This window comes from Macaca mulatta, chromosome X, assembly GCF_049350105.2.
Source record: "Macaca mulatta isolate MMU2019108-1 chromosome X, T2T-MMU8v2.0, whole genome shotgun sequence".
Taxonomy (NCBI): domain Eukaryota; kingdom Metazoa; phylum Chordata; class Mammalia; order Primates; family Cercopithecidae; genus Macaca; species Macaca mulatta.
Genome location: NC_133426.1, coordinates 10,829,850 through 10,847,834, shown reverse-complemented (window position 1 = coordinate 10,847,834; position 17,985 = coordinate 10,829,850). Strand labels below are relative to the sequence as shown.

The 17,985-nt window shown below is 38.9% G+C and overlaps 1 protein-coding gene across 4 annotated transcripts in view; it reads left to right on the top strand.

Moving 5' to 3' along the window:
* Positions 1 to 17,985, top strand: part of ARHGAP6 (Rho GTPase activating protein 6) — a 546,930-nt gene that overhangs the window by 417,750 nt on the left and 111,195 nt on the right. For all 4 annotated transcript variants that reach the window (XM_001094565.4, XM_015126934.3, XM_077989702.1 and 1 more), the window contains exon 2: positions 3,418 to 3,577. In XM_001094565.4, coding sequence (XP_001094565.3) covers positions 3,418 to 3,577 — 160 coding nt within the window. The remainder of the gene's footprint in view (positions 1 to 3,417; positions 3,578 to 17,985) is intronic.

Sequence of the window (17,985 nt, the reverse complement as noted above, 5' to 3'; positions counted from 1 at the left end):
CAAAGTTCCTGAATGACTAGCCATCACCTATGGAGGAAAATCTAATCTAGTTTGCATTGCCAACAGAGACAGCCCTACAGAATCTGGCCCTGACTTCTGCTTGGCTTCACCTCTTGCCATTTTCCTCCTTCCGGCCTTGTAATTCCCTGAACAAGCCTGTTTTCTCAAACTCATTTGCCTTGGCTCCTGCTGCTAAAGTTGTATTGCTACTGGGCGCATCCTGCTCCCTCTTACTCAACTTTCAAGCCTCCGTTGAAACACTACCTTCTCTATAAAGCTTTCCTTGATCCTCCAGATAGATAACAAAGCCTTCTCTCCTAGGCATTCATTGCATTTAGTACTTATTTCTAGTATCACAATCTCTGTGTTTTATGGATTGCTTGTGTTCTTCCTACCTGAAGGTTAACTCTGAGGACAAGGATTGTGTTGTCATCTTAATAGTCCCAAGCCTACCACAGAGCTTAGCATCTCATCTGTGCTTATTAAATATTGTTTGAATTAATTAACCAGGAGGACTTAGTAAATAAGAACAAAATGTCCCTTCTAGGAATTAGTTGATTTCAGTCATAAGCTATAGTTCACAGGCTGGGAAACTCTAGCCCGCCAGCCAAAACCAGCCTGCTGTTTTTGTAAATAAAGTTTTATTGGAATATGGCCACACTCACTAATTTATCAATTATATGTGGCTGCTTTCATGCCACCAAGCGAGAGTTGAGTAGTTGTAACAGAGATCACATGGCTCACAAAGCCTGATATATTTTCTATGTGATCTTTACAGAAAAAGATTGTCAAACCCCTACTACAGATAATTAAGCCCATTGGAGGTCACATCTTTAAACGCTTTTAAAGAATTGGTATGTAATTCTGCTTTGACACTTCAAATAGCAATCAGCTCCCTTAGGTACCTAAGCTTCGTATCTAAAATTTATAAACTCATCTGGGGACTTTCTATCTGGGAGAAAATAATAATAAAAAAAATTCCCCAATAGTGTTCCTTGTGCTCTAAGCTTAGAGTGTGAGTGAGGGTTACACCCAAGGCCTGAGTCCCCAACCGTAATATCTACATGTCCTATTTATTCTTAGACTGGTTATACCAAAAGAAAAAAAAAGAAAAAAGAAAGAAAAAATTCAAAATACACTAGCCCCAGAAGAATTTTCTTCTGTTCACTGAATGTGACTGCAGCCTCCTCACTTTGACTAGATTTGCTCACTCACTCCTCTCCTCACATGCCCTCCTGCATCACCCTCCCTGAGCTCCTCCTGGGTTCCTGCTAGTCTTCATCATTATCCACTGGATGTAATTCATACATGTCAAGGCAAAGAAACTAAAAGCCATAACTTCTTTTAGCACTTGCTCAAATTTTACCTTCTCAGTGATGTCTTTCCTGACTGCTGTCTCTAAAACTGCAAATTCCTTTCTTTTACTTCCCCTTTGCCTTTTTCTTCTCCCTAACAGTTATCATTATTTAACACACCATTCTTTTTACTTACCCCGTTCATTTGCTGCCCCTACCAGAGTATAATGTACTCATATATTAAATGAATGAATGAAATCCCAGATAAATGGAAAATATCAAGGAATTAACATAGTGCCATTGACTTTTGGAATGAATACACTAGGCAGGAATTTGCTACCAGTGTGAAACAAAGTGCTATGGCACTTTGTTGCTGGGACCAGTCTTTCTGTCTCCCTTCTTTAAGGTGAGTGACTTCTTTTTTTTTTTTTTTTTTTTTTAAGACAGAGTTTTGCTCTTGTTGCCCAGGCTGGAATGCAGTGGTGCAGTCTTGGCTCACTGCAACCTCTGCCTCCCAGGTTGAAGCAATTCTCCTGCCTCGGCCTCCCAAGTAGCTGGGACTACAGGCATGCACCACCATGCCCGGTTAATTTTGTATTTTTAGTAGAGACTGGGTTTTGCCATGTTGGCCAGGCTGGTCTCAAACTCCTGACCTCAAGTGATCCACCCACCTCAGCCTCCCAAAGTGCTGGGATTACAGGCATGAGCCACCGCGCCCAGGCGAGTGACTTCTTTAAGATGGTGAAGTCTTATGGGATTCTGTAAGTGTTCCGTTTATTGCAATGAGTCCCTGCGTGTGCCAGCACCTCTCCTTCCCCAATAGAACTTTTCTTTTCTTGATCATTGAGCAACAGCAGCTGCCTCTTCAAATCTGTTGCAGCATGACTTATATATGAGATTCACAGGAAGTCTTCTTTAGTAAGGAGACACTGGGCTTCAGAGGATTGTAAAGTACTTTTTCTTTGGGCATGACTTTCCCACTGTCTGCACTGAGGGTGGAGCCATTCACCCTCAGTAGGCTGCAAGGGTGTGCATGTGTACACATGAGTACACTTTTAAGATTGTGGGAATCTTTGACTCTTTGATGTGGAGTATTTTAGCATCAAATGTCTCTATAAATACTAAACATCTTCCTATTGATCATATCTCTAAGCTTATTGTGTTCAAAATAACTCATGAGAGTATATAAATAGAACCTCAATGGTTACAATATTAGCATAGAGTTTAAAGCCCTACATTCTTAGCTTGAGTCCTCATTCCAAATCTTGTAAGTTTTATGATTTGGGGAGAATTACTTAACCTCCTCAAGCCTCAGTTTCATCATCTATATTATATTACTATATGTATAGATACTATATGTCACTATACTATTCATGTAATATACCATAAGTATAAACTTTACTATCTATTATATTGTCATATACTAGATTATATTATTAAATTTTATATGAGATAGGTAAAAAAATGTTAACCACTTCATAAGGTTGTTGGAGGGATTAACTAAAAAGCCCTTGACAATAGTTAACAGCAATACATAATCTCAAATAGCTAGAAGGAGGATATTGAATGTTAGCAACCAAAGAAATAATAAATGTTTGAGATTAGTTACTAATTACTAGAAATACATATCTAATAACCATATGTATAGAAATATCACCATGTGCCACATGAATATGTACCATTTTTATTTGCCAATTTTTAAAAATGCCCGTGGTGCAGTCACTGGCACACAGCAGGCTCTCAATACACACTCATCCCCCTATATCTGATGTGCATGATGGCAATTAGCAGCAGCACAGTATTTCACAAAAGTTAAAAGTTCCCGTGTGTTCCCATAAAAAGGAAGAAGTAGGACCCTCACAGTATCTTTCTACATATTTTCCTTAGGCCTATATGCATAATAAGATGAGATCATGTGACCCAGCAGATACTTGAGATTTTGACATTTGCAATTAACTGAGAAAATCCACAGTGAAATAAAAGAGGATTTGACTTTGGGAATTGAGACCCAATTTTGGAACACAAAGGTGGTTTGCTTGACTTTATTACTAAGAGAGGATGAGATTTGTGAGAGGTAGGTGAACTCTGTAACTCTTGATTTTTTTTTTTCTTTGGCCTACAGGGTGATTTCACCTGGAACAGCATGTCAGGCCGCAGTGTACGGCTGAGGTCAGTCCCCATCCAGAGTCTCTCAGAGCTGGAGAGGGCCCGGCTGCAGGAAGTGGCTTTTTATCAGTTGCAACAGGACTGTGACCTGAGCTGCCAGATCACCATTCCCAAAGGTAAGGCCTCGTCTGCCTTTCTGCCAGGGAACACTGCAAGTCAAATATTGGCTCTGCCAAAGCCATGAGCTGTGAACTCTTCTCACACCTAATATTCACACAGGAAGGAAACTAAAGCTTCTTGGTTGTTGGCTGGCATTAGTGTCCATTTGAAGGACATGTTCAAGAGGGACAATTTGCATGTCAGCTAATATGTTTATTTAAAGGGAAGGTCAACTTGGAGCATTACAAAGGAAAGCTGTATGTATATCAACAGTCTATATGGATTCAGAACAACCAATTAAAAATAATTTTCAGAAAGGTCATCTTAAAGGGTCAGAAGAATAGCTGTGAATACCTCAGTCTGGTTTTAAAATAACTCATTTGAAAAGAATGCCATAACACTCGGTTAAACTTGTCATTTGACCCTATGCCAACTTGGAATCAGGGATTTTACCGAAGTTAACTCCTTTTTAGCCAGTTTTTCAGCTGGTGTGTTCTATGTTGCACTGGAGCCAGTGCACACCTGATTGGCTGATGTTTGTTTTTTAAACAGATCCTGATTCCACTAAAGATGAGACACATGTACTTGAATTCCTTGAATCCATAAAACTTTGTCTCTGTATGTTTACTATTGTCTATAAAGGCACTTTTTTTTGGGGGGGGGGATGGAGTCTCACTCTGTTGCCAGGCTGGAGTGTAGTGGCACGACCTCGGCTCACTGCAACCTCCACCTCCTGGGTTCAAGTGATTCTCCTACCTCAGCCTCCCGAGTAGCTGGAATTACAGGGGTGCACACCACCACGCCCAGCTAATTTTTGTATTTTTAGTAGAGATGGGCTTTCACTCATGTTGGCCAGGATAGTCTCAATCCCTTGACCTTGTGATCCACCTGCCTCAGCCTCCCAAAGTGCTGTGTTGGGATTACAGGCATGAGCCACTGCGCCTGGCCTATAAAGGCCCTTTTTAATTTGTATTAGTTTGTAGCAGACAGCTACTTTGAGACAGAATGAAAAACTATGATATTATACACATAGAGTAAATCTGCTATGAAGAACAACATTGGGCAGTGTGCCCGAAACTTAAAGGACAGCAGAAGAGGGATAGGAAGCTTCTAGAAGCTAGAATATTTCCACAGAGGATTTTGGTATCTGCAAAACTTCTCTTATACTTTGTTTTCTTTTGGAGGAGGTTGAGGGGATGCTTCATGAACATTTATTCATAAATAGTTCATATATATGTATATACACACACACAACATATGTGCATATATACGTATACACATATACACACAAATATGTGGTTCTCAAGCAGGATTGATTTTGCCCCCCATGCCCTGGGGACATCTGGCAATGTCTGGATTTATTTTTGGTTGTCGCAGCTTAGGGGATGGATGCTCCTAGCATCTAGTGGGAAAAGCCTGAGGATGCTGCCCAACACCCTATAATAAATAGGACAGCCCCCTGCAACAAAAATTATCAGGCCCCATGTGCTGAAGTTGACCTCCCTTGCTGTACACACATATGTTCACATTCTGTCACCCACAGTGCCAGTGGTGGAGGTCTCTTGGCTCAGCTGTGGCTAACAGAAAGAATGCTGGCTTGGAGGTATAAAGACTAGGACTTGTGAACTCATCCTGTCACTCCTCACATGTGTGAACTTGGGCAACTTGCCTCTGCAGTAGGAGGCTCAGTTCTTTGACCAGAAAGAGTAGCACAAAAATGCTGACAGAGTTTTTCTTTGGATAGTGAGTCTTAGGGCCATGTTTTTTCTTGAAGCAGGAACCTGAGACTCCATTGGAGGTCATGACAGAGTTCAGGAGAGAGAGATAGGCAAGGCCAATGGGCTGACAAGACATGCATATTTTACTGGCATATGCCTTGCACCTTTGGCTTTCTTGTCACACTTTGTTCACTAGCACAACCACAGCATGTTCTTTCCAAGAGGAAATCCCCACCCTGTTTTATTTTTTCATGCTAATCTCACACATAGAGACCCTCAGCTCAAATAAGAAGAAAATCACTTAGGCAATTGTGAAAAATGAATACTAGTGACTGTCAGGCCATGTCGCTCTTCTCCTTAAGAAAGGCCCTCCTGCCTTACCTGGTATTGGTTTGGTTGTAGGGTGGAGATGAGGCCTGTTCTCCCTCCAACTTAACTCACAAAGTGACCCATGCGGGGCCCGGGCCAAGAGTTTTGTCTCCCTTTAATGAGCACAGACATTCTTTTCATTCCTCAGGGGAAAAAAATGGCAATATTGTTAGCAAACTTAATTTGTAGTGAAGGGAATGATGACTTTGAAAATTTTTTGAAACTTGGATTGAATGCGCATCAGATAAGATATCAGGGAACAGATGTTCTCTGTGGCTTTGTTTTTAAATCCAGTTGATTTTTCTCTTTGTTCCTGCTTTTTAGAGAGTCCACTAAACAAATAACCTTTACCAAAAACAGTTTTATAAAACTTGTCTACTAGAAGCTTTGTCTCCATTGATTATTTCTGAGGCTGTGTGGTTATCCGCACATCCAGGGAAAGATTTGTGCTATCGAAATGTTTGAAGATATTCCTAGGCCACAGCAGTCATTTTCATATTTTCTATCAAAATAGGAACTAATGATTTACAAATAATTTTCTCACTTATAGATGAGAAGGAAATTGTGTGGCTGGTGAAAGAAACAGACATCACCTGAGGGTTTCTGAAGCTACTGAATTGGGTATATGAATATAGACATCAAATATTTACTGAGATCCTTGGAATGTGTGGCTGGTGGCAAGCTCTATGACAGTAGCTTTGGTCTAAATTTGGCCACTTGGTCCCCATGCAAATCTTCTAATGGAGGTTCTAAACAGGATCAGATTCACTGTGTGAATAACTTTCACAGGAAGATAAATACTGTAGCCAGGACCTAACGCCTAAAGAAATGATGTCAAGCCTAATAGGATATAATGAAAATCATGATACAATGAAAATGGACACATAGTCAAGCTCACATTTCTGTTCTCTGTCACATTAGGATGATCACAGGGATTTATTTGTGGTTATCTATTTGCAGAACCCTCTCCTGTGAGTCTGGTGCTTCCAGGGTTCAAATGAATGCTATTATAACATAATCATCAGCTGCCAGAATTTACCATAGAGAGGAAAGAAATGAGGATGGGGAAGTTGGGAAATTACTGGGTGATTTCCTAGAGTGGACCACAGGGGTGGGATCCAGAGTACAAGTGGAGGGTTTGACCTTCTTTTACACTATAATGATAGATGGACATTCGTTATATGGACACTGATGCAAGTGAGTTAGAAGATGGTGGGAGTGCACGTGGGATTTTACTCCAGATTGCTTCTCAGCATCCAACAAAATAGGAAGCAATTTAATCCACTAGGAGTGAGGATGGAGAAGAGGTCCTGGAGGTTTGAGGAAAGAGGAGAGGAGTGGAAGACAGGGCAGCTAACGAGCCAGCAATGTCACAGGATTGCAGGACAGGCCAGAAGGTCCATTTGAGGTTAGTAACTGGGAATTTTAAATGAAAAATAAACATCCTGGTAGCTAAACACTGTTAAGCTAAATACATCATTTTGGACTTTTAATTCCCCAGCCTTAGTTAATCCAAATATCCTCTTTTGAGTTAGGATTTTTCTAGTTCAATTCAATGAAGGTGAAGAGAGACATGGCAGTTGAGAATATATCTGTAGTAGGCAAAATAATGGACCCCCAAAGATGGCCACATCCTCATCCCTGGAACTTGTGAAGATGACACCTCACAGGCCAAAAGAAACTTTGCCAATGTGATGAGTTAAGGTCCTTGAGATAAGGAGATTATCCTGGATTGTCTAGGCGGGCTCAAACTAATCACATGGGTACTTTAAAGTGCAGAAACTCTCCCAACTGTAATCAGGGAGAGATGTGACTATGGAAGTATGGTCAGAGAGATGCAATGTTGCCAGCTTCAAAGATGGAGAAAGGGGCCATAAGCCAAGGAATGCAGATGGCCTCTAAAAGCTAGAAAAGTCAAAGGGACAAATTCTTCCCAAGGGGCCTCCAGAAAGGAACAAAGCTCTGCTGACACCTTAATCTTAGCCCAGCAAGACCCATTTCAGACTTCTGGCCTCCAGAACTATAAGATGATAAATTTGAGTTGTTTAAGACACTAAGTCTCTGGTCATTAGTTATAACAGCACTAGGATGCTAATACAGTATCCAAGGGAATGATTCTAATCCCACAACACAGAGCCTAAATTGGATAACAAAGGAAATTAGGAAGAAATACGATAATATAAAGATGTCAATTATGTCATTAATTATCTATAAGCTGAATGTGATTACAAAATAAAGTACCAACAGAATTTTTCTTTTTGATAATTTTACTAAATTAATCTAAACATCTGGTAAAATAATTAAGTGAAGGTAGTCAGGGGAAATCTGATAAAGAGATAAAATGGAGATTAACCCTGTCCATTTATTCAAATGTGTCACAAAACTGAAGAATTAAAAATGAACCAAAATATATATGAAAATTTATTACATGATAAATAAGGTATTTTTTGTAAAGGGAAAAAGATAGGTTATTATTGTATTTGAGATAGTGAGACAATCATCATTAAGAAAATAATAAATTGATATGGAAGAAAGATTTGAAGATTAAAAAATGAAACTATAAATGATGCACCAGAAGAAAACATAGGTGGATATATATTTTTTTACACTAGGGAAGGCCTACCCAGAAAACATAAAGAGAGGAACAAGTTTCACTACATTTGAAAAAACAGAATCATCTCTGACAGATAAGCAAATAAATAAACTTTATAGCACATTTGACAAACTAAAGGCTTACTTCTCTACTACATAAAACTTAATTACAAATTAATATAAAAAGAAAATCTAAAATATAGACAAATTACAGGTGGCTCACAGAAAAATACAAGTGGTATAAATAGATTTGAAAAGATGCTCACCCTCACATTCATTAAATAAATGCAAGCTAAAAACCAAGGAGATTTTTTTTCTCTCAGAATGGCATGGCTCCAAAAGTTGGATGATACACTTTATGGGGAAACAAACACTCTCATACACTGTTGGTAGAGGTATAAATTGTTGCAACAAGGTACAAGGCAATTTGGCAACATTTATCTAAATTGTATTTATGTATTTATTATTTCCATGGTTTTTTTTAGGAAAAGGTGGTATTTGGTTACACGAGTAAGTTCTTTAGTGGTGATTTGTGAGATTTTGGTGCATCCATCACCCAAGCAGTATACACTGAACACAATTTATAGTTTTTTATCCCTCACCCCCTTCCCACCCTTTCCCCCTGAGTCCCCGAAGTTTATTGCGTCATTCTTATGCCTTTGCATCCTCATAGTTTAGCTCCCACCTACTAGTGAGAACATAAAATGTGTGGTTTTTGGCCGGGCGCGGTGGCTCACGCCTGTAATCCCAGCACTTTGGGAGACGAGGCGGGTGGATCACGAGGTCAGGAGATCGAGACCATCCTGGCTAACACGGTGAAACCCCGTCTCTACTAAAAATGCAAAAAGTTAGCCGGGTGTGGCGGTGGCGGCGGGCGCCTGTAGTCCCAGCTACTTGGGAGGCTGAGGCAGGAGAATGGCGTGAACCCGGGAGGCGGAGCTTGCAGTGAGCCGAGATCGCGCCACTGCACTCCAGCCTGGGGGACTGAGCGAGACTCCGTCTCAAAAACAAACAAACAAAAAAAAGGTGTGGTTTTCCATTCCATTCCTGAGTTACTTCACTTAGAGTAGTAGTGTCCAATCCCATCCAGGTCGTTGTTAATGCCATTAATTCATTCCTTTTTATGGCTGAGTAGTATTCCATTTTATATATATATATATATATAGAGAGAGAGAGAGAGAGAGAGAGAGAGAGTTTCTTTATCCACTCATTGATTGATGGGCATTTGGGTTGGTTCCACATTTTTGCAATTGCAAATTGTGCGACTATAAACGTATGTGCAAGTATCTTTTCCATACAATGACTTCTTTTCCTCTGGGTAGATGCCCAGTAGTGAGATCGCTGGGTCAAATGGAAGTTCTACTTTTAGTTCTTTAAGGACTCTCCACACTGTTTTCCATAGCAGCTTTACTAGTTTACATTCCCACCAGCAGTGTAGAAGTGTTCCCTGTTCACCACATCCAAACCAACAGCTATTATTTTTTGATTTTTTGATTATGGTCATTCTTGCAGGAGTAAGGTGGTATCACATTGTTGTTTTGATTTGCATTTCCCTGATCATCAGTGATGTTGAGCATTTTTTATATGTTTGTTGTCCATTTGTATATCTTCTTTTGAGAATTGTCTATTCATGTCCTTAGCCCACTTTTTGATGGGATTGTTTGGTTTTTTTCTTGCTAATTCATTTGAGTTTGTTGTAGATTCTGGATATTAGTACTTTGTCAAATGTATAGATTGTGAAGATTTTCTTCCACTCTGTGGGTTGTCTGTTTATTCTACTGACTTTTCCTTTTGCTGTGCAAAAGCTCTTTGGTTTAATTAAGTCCCAGCTATTTATCTTTGTTTTTATTGCATTTGCTTTTGGGTTCTTGCATTTTTCTAAATGTTAAATGACCCAATAATTCTTAGAAGGCATCTCACAGATACATACTTGTATTTATTGGGTTAGGCTAACCACTCAGTGCCTTAACACTATAAAAGTATTTTTCTTACTGAAGCACTATCTAATGCAGGTTGGCAATGGGGTGAGAAGGGCAAACTCTCTTCCAGGCTGTTATTCAGGGACCCAGGCTTCTTGCATCTTGTGGCTCCTCCCTTCTCTATATCCATTTAGCCTGGAGATGTACACACTGAATAACTAATAAGATAAAATAGCTAATGAGCTTAATTTGTTACCCCTTCTAAACTTAACATGGTTCAAAAAGAGACTTTTGAAAATGCTTTTGAGAATCTGGAGAAATCTTTAGTGGTTGAAATCAGGAACCAATGATTTTCCCTGCAAGCCCAAGATTACTCCATGGAGGCAAGCATGGACTGATTATTCAAATGACTGCTCTTGGCATAGGCTCTTGGATCAGACTATCTAGTTTGTAAATGGCCAACTCTTAGACATAAAGCCAGGAAACAAATGTAAAAAATTGTCAAGAAATTAAGCAAAACCTAGTGGTCTACACAAACTTCTCACTTATTCAAAACACATCAGAAAAGCACTTTTTATATACCAAGTAGTATATTAGGTCCAATTAATATTATTTTGGTAACATTTTAATACAGATGGTCAAAATCAGGGATTAGCAACTGAACCACAGCCAAACCCAGCTTACCATCTGTTTTTGTAAATAAAGTCTTACTGAAACACAACCACACTCGTTCATTTACATATCATCTATGCCTCTTTTCACTCAATGTCAGAGTTGAGTAGTTGTGACATTGTCTCAGAAGTTTACTCTCTGTCCCTTTACAGAAAAAATTTGCTGATGCCTGATCTATGGTAAAATGAAAGAAAGTAGTAACTTATTCCTGCCACAATCACTATAGCACGTTAGGCAATATGGCTTAACCTCATTATATTGTAAACAAATATTTACAGTTGAATGGTTCTATAAGAGAGAAATGCATATTTGTGTTTTATTTAGAGTTGGTTTTTTTTTTCTTGTATCAGTTCATTTCTGGTATGACAATTGAGAAAGGCTTTGTTTATGCATTTTGAAAATAGTATCATGGAATGAGGAATAGCTGATGGTTTAAGAAAATATGGACAATAGTATCATAAAAGAGTGCCCCAATGCCTCAAAATTGCTCAATTATATGACTTTCTTATAAAGTGATCCCTCACCATTATCCTTTAGGGAATGTCAAATCCAAGTACACAAATCAATGAAATAAGGAAAATTATATTCATGCTCGACCAACACTGCAGCTGTCTTCAGTTTGTGATTTAAGTGTTGATTTAGAAAATAAAAGTAACCTGGTGGGCAAGGAAATTGAGATTGAGTGTTTATATAACAACCCTCAACAGAAAAATGTAACTGTCCTATTTCTGTTATTCTTTTCGGCAATGCCCAGTTGAAGAGGTGATGTGCTAGAACTGTCTGCCAAAGCCTTTTGTGTAAGTGAAAATAAGGTTGAAACCTGGTGCAGAAGCCACAAAATCCACTGTAGGTAGAAATGCCAATGGGAAGCAAACACCACCAAATAGGGATGATCACGGAATAATGAAACTGCTGTGCTTAGAGGCCCTCAATAAAGGTCTCTATTGTGTGAACTGTGGAGCTGATTGTACCTTCTGTGTGTCCACAATCACTTTTTCTGTGGTCTTCACACAAAGGATGGTGATTGGGGTAGGGCTACATCTTATTGGTCTTTGATCTGGAACACCAGCTGTACTGCCTAATACACCAGTGGCCCTCAGCAAATCTTTGAGATGTGAATGGATGCATGCAGGCATATTATCTATTAATAAGCTTTTAAATTAAGCTCCTTCTCTCACTCTTCCCTATATCTCTAAAGAGCATCAATCACCTTTCTCCCACTGTCCCCAGTGTCTCCAGTAATGATTTTAAAACAACCTCAACACTTCCTTACTGCTTCACTTCATGCTCAGTTTCCAGCTTTCATTGATGGTCTCATAGGGTTGATGTGAGATTTAAATGAAATAATAACCATAATGAGCTTAAATCACTTCCTGACATCCTATATACTCTCCATAAAACTTATGCATCACCATTATCATCATCATCGTTGTCATTTTTGCCATCACCATATCACTTTGTCCTGTATCTCCCCTCAACCCTATGTCACTACATCATTATGCTTGATTTTAATTATAGTCATAGACCTCCTACCTACTTTCCTCAATTCAGGACTTCTCCTCTATTCTGTCTACCACACATAAAATCCCCAGAGTGAATCTTCAACCACAGTGGCTACTCCTTTGTTGGAAAAACAAAAAACAAACAAAAGTCCAAGTCTCCCTATTGTCTACTGATCTCACTATCAAAGCCATTTTATATGAGATACTATTTCATAAAAGGAAGAAATCCATTTAGTTTGCAGCCTGTTCTCAGGATGCACCACAGACTTTTATTTGTTTATTTGTCTTAGAACAGCAGGTTGCAGATTTTTTGTCCACAACCTATCTGCAGTGAGAAGTACATTTTACATCTCAGCCCAGGAAATGCATGAAGCCAAACAGTGTATCTTTATCAGAGATACATTTGGGTATTCTTTATAATATTCTCTCCTGTCCTCTTCTGTCTGATTCTCTTTCATTTTCAAGATATGTTTTCATGATCCACTAAATTTTCTTGATCTATTGATAGGTTATAACCCACTATTCAGTAACACATCTTGGAAGGTACATGGAATAGAGAACAGGGAATCACAAAGGAAACAACAGAAATATCAGTATGGAAAAATTAGTTGTTCTTTGCTGTGGCTCTCAGGGCCTTGATAAGGTGGATGGGAACTTCTTTTTCCATAGGGCCATGGTGATGAACCTAAGGCTAGAGCCATACCTGAGTATCTTATGCCTTCTCTCTCTAGAGCCAAACTGAGGGAGTGACACCCTGAGGGCTTCCTACACTGCCTCACAGCTCTTTCCTCATAATACCAAGGGATATACAACCTGAAGGAGATATATATGTGAGGTTTTAAGTTCTAGCTGTGATAGAGGATTCAACACTATGTCAAAAGGAGTTCCTATCATCAAGTAGTTCCTAGTCAATAGACAGAGTAAACACAAATACATCAATTATATTAAAAGATAGAACAGTGGATATGATCTGTCCAAGGTGACTTTGGTGATCCTTATAGATAGAAGCTACCTCATCCACCCACTCGGGTAAAAAACAAGAATGACAAAGACATTTTCTTACAGGTTATTTTGTAATTTTCTTCTTGGATGCTCTTCTTAGCACCCCAGGGTTTTTACCATGTAAAGTTCTCAAGTGTCTGCTGCCACTATATGGTCCTGTGTTGGTGCCAAGCAGGTGTGGGATTCTTTAAGCCATGTGCTTTGTACCATGGTATTCACAAATGACTTCCTTTATGTTCTCAGACAATATCATTTTCTATCCAAGGTCTTGTCTCAACTGGTCACATTTACATATATTTATATGTCTTGTTGGAGCAGCAACTACTATTGCACAAGACTTTGGCATCTTGACCAAAACTTCTGTCATTGCAGTTTCTGAAATATTCTGGCACCTTTCAAAGATTCAAGACTGTGCTATATTCTCTGTGGGGATCATGGCCCAAAGTAAACTTGATAATTATGAAGAATGTCCCATCCTTCAAATATGAACAATTTTTGCCTTTTTTCTTGGTTTCCCCGTGGGCAAAATAAAAGCAAATATGTATACATTGAAATTAAATACTGAGTGTATTTTTTAACCAATCAGCCTTTTTAGGTTATTTGGAATCAAGCCCTCAAGATTATTTAAAAATTCAACTAATGGGTGTTACTAGAGCTTTACATATGGAAAGCTCTGGAAGAGTAGTTTAACAGGTTTTCACTTAAGATAGATGTGGGCAAACTAAGCCCATGGGCCAAAGCCAGTCCATTGCCTGTTTTTATATTTTTATTAAAACCCAGCCATGTCCATTTCTTTCTGTATTGCCTGTGACTGCTTTAGTGCTACAGTGGCAGAGTTGAGTAGTTTTGACGGAGACTTTATGGCCCACAGGATCAAAAGTATTTATTCTCTGGATCTTTACAGAAAAAAGCTTGCCAACCCCTAATTTGAGATTAATATTATAGTAATTCGTTGTTATTATTTATGCAGTTGATCAACTATACTATTCCTGTTCATTTCAATTTCTTCATTATTTTAATTTCATGATGTAGTAATTATGTGCTTTTTAATGATCAGACCTTTGTTATTCTTAGATGTTTTTGTGGTTATATTACAGTCATGCATTGCTTAATGACAGATTCATACTGAGAAATGCATCATTAGATGATTTCAATATTGTGCAAAACACATAAACCTAGATGGCATAGCCTACTACACACCTAGGCGATATGGTAGAGCCTACTGCTCCTAGGCTATAAACCTGTGCAGCATGTTCCTGTACTGAATACTGTAGGCAATTGGAATGCAATGGTAGGTATCTGTATATCTAAACATAGAAAAGGCATAGTAGAAATATTGCATAAGAGATAAAAAATAGTATAGCTGTATGAAGCACTTCCATTATAATCTTGTTGGACCACTGTCTCATATATGGCCTGTTGACCAAAGCATTGTTATGTGGCGCATGACTGCATATGTGACCAAATATTTTTTCAAGGTGAGATGAGTTCCTTTGGTGGCACTAAGCAAAAAATAAAAGTCAATATTTTTATGACTGGTTTAGACAACTGATGCCACCATGCAGTCTATAGGCACTTAAGTTATGCATTAAATGGGTGACTTTAATAAGTCAATCTTCAGTACAATTTATTACTTTTACTATTACTCTCTTGTTTGATGACTGAGAAGTTACCAATATTCCTTTCTCATGTCCTAGAATTGCAACACTTGCCAGTGCCCAAATCAATACTGGGAAGTAGAAATAAATCACTGGGATTGGCTTGAACTAAGGTTCGTTTCCCGAGGTTGGGGTGATAACTCATCCCAGGATGAGTTGCATGGAGGGTGAGCAACTGACAAAATGGAGCAAGAAAGAATTGCAGCAGGTAGGTGGAAGGGAGCAGGATAGAGATGGATTTAGATTAAAAACCACTGATATACGGAAGAACATTGTCATCTTCTGCCATTGCAAACAAGTGATGCTTTGGTGTCTAGCACAATGCCTTATACATGCCTACAGCACAATAAATATTTGAGAAATTAAATGAGACACATTAAAAATTCAATCATAGCACATTTATTTATATAGTGTTTCCATATAGAATTGTTTTGAATGGCTCAAAGGATAATCAAAAGCATGGAATGGAAAAGAAAAGGATAGGTAGTATAATAGTTTTATTTAATTGCATCATCTTTTCAGCTACTGAATCAGAGACAGCTGTTTTCATGGGAGCAACTGGCAGGAAATTTTAGGCATTTCCAAGACTTTAACAAGTAATGATAAGACTCCCAAAATTTGGGTTTTAATTTTCTTGAGTTAACCACCTAGGGTATTTATTTGGGATAAATGATTTTTGTATTTTTGTTCTCCTACCTACTTCCTTTCCTTTACACTCCAGGAATGAAATGTAGCTTAAAGAAATGACTTGGCAAAAGCCATTTTCCCTGCCCTGATATTTGGAAACTTCTGTCTCTACAAAGACAGTGCCTACCTAGACTAAGCTAAAAGTATTGTTTTCCATTTAAGCACTGTTCAATGAGAGATACAAATTCAGGAGCCTGGAAGGACATACTGGCTCCTAGATTATGAAAAGTCAGCAGCAGAGCTGCCCCTTTGGGACATGTGCATATAGCTTTGAAAACAATATTTTTTAAAAAATCATATAACTGTGGAAAAATAACAGCAAGTAAAAGATCCTTCTAGGGCATAATTTGATCATTAGCAGTTATTACGGCAAGCAGTGATTACAAAGAACACCTAGTTAAGGAAAAACCATAGTTGAGCCTTTAAAGCTATGGCATCTAAAGCATGAGATCAGCTTCCCTACCTCACGTTTTTATAGAACAAGGAGACATGTTCAACAAATCAAATATCTTAAAGATTTTTCTGTAATAGAAAACCACTTGCTCTGAGGTTCAAGGATTTTTTTTTCTCCTCTTGAAGATGATATAGAAAAATTTTAGAACTAATCACCCTGCCAGAATAATTTACACAGAACAGAACAGGTTTCTTCTTAGTGTTTAACTGAAAGCATGGTGACCTCCAAGAGCTGACTTTCTTTACAGCAGTGAGACTCACAGAATGTTCTTATTTTCTGACCACAGCTTTGATAATTTCACCACCACTTCAACATGTAAACTGTGGGGATTAGTACATTTCACAAGTACTTTGGGGAGCCTCCGCCCTAAGGAGAGGCATCTCTATTGCTTAAGAATACCATAAAACATTTTCTTCCCCAGGGAAACATAGACACTTTGGAAAGAGATTTTGGAAATCCTAGCCCACAAAGTACTAGCAGGAAAAAGAACGTGTTTAATTCACTGGGACTTATACCAAAAAAAGTGACCCAATCACCCTGTTCCTACCTGCCTTCGTCTATTTCAATTCAAGTTAATGGAAGAACTGTTAAGTATAAGTTAATAAGCAAAAGCTTTGATAACATGAGTTTGGTTAAATAGCCAACATTCTAGGGTATGAAAGATTTCTTGAAGATGACACACACACACACACACACACACACACACACACACACACACACACACGTATCCAACGTTGCCTGAATGATGGGACCAGTTTGGGCATGAATACGTTTTCTATTATTTTCCATATAGATTGTTTTCTTCTACAATTATTATTTTCCCCTCTCTTGAACCTTGGTTCCCACTTAAAGAACTAGCAATCCACTCCTGAATTTGCAATTTTCTCATCTTTTTCACCAATAGAATGCTTACTTGTTAAAGGGTTGGATTATAAGGAACCAAACATTAAAAGGGATAGGGTAATCAGGAAGGAAGGATGTCCTAAACTAAGCTGGTGGAAACCCCCACCAAAATTCAAAGACCCCAGAGAGGGATAACTTCATCCTTTAAGATTGAACTCAAATATTAGCCTTTGCAAGCAGAACTGGAAGCAGTCTTCTCTCTTCTGTCCTAGCACCTAGTAAATGTCTTCTCCTCACTGAAGCATTTCTTCATATTGCTTTTTTGTTGTTGTTGTTACCCAGGCTGGAGTGCAGTGACACTTACTCTGTCGCTCAGGCTGGAGTGCAGTGACACGATCACAGCTCACTGCAGCCTCAACCTCCCAAGGCTCAGGTGATCCTCCTGCCTCAGCCCCCCATTCCACCCCACCCAGTAGCTGGGACTACAGGCACATGCCACCATGCCCAGCAAATTTTTGTATTTTTAGTAGAGACAGGATTTCACCATGTTATCCAGGATGGTCTCAAACTTCTTAGCTCAAGGGATCCACCTGCCTTGGTGTCCCAAACTGCTGGGATTACAGATATGAGCCACCATGCCTGGCCTCATTTTGCTTTAATTAGGTTTCCACATGTCTATTTCTAGCACTGAATTTTGAATTTTTCAAAGGCAGAGATAGCATTCATTCATCTGGGTTCATAGCACCTAGCTCAGGATCTCACCTATTGATCAATCAGTGGGTAGATGGATGGATGGATAGATCAGCATATGGAAGATGACATTTAAACAGGGAACTATTATATTGTAAATAATATTCTCAAGCCAAGAATAGTCATCATGTTCTATGGTACAACATCCCTGGGCAGAGAATACTTGCTTAAGAATAGAGAAGAGATCCCTGTTTTGGCTCCCTTCCTAAATCTCTGGGATTCATCCCAGGTTAACTCTTAAACCAGAGCATTGCATTGG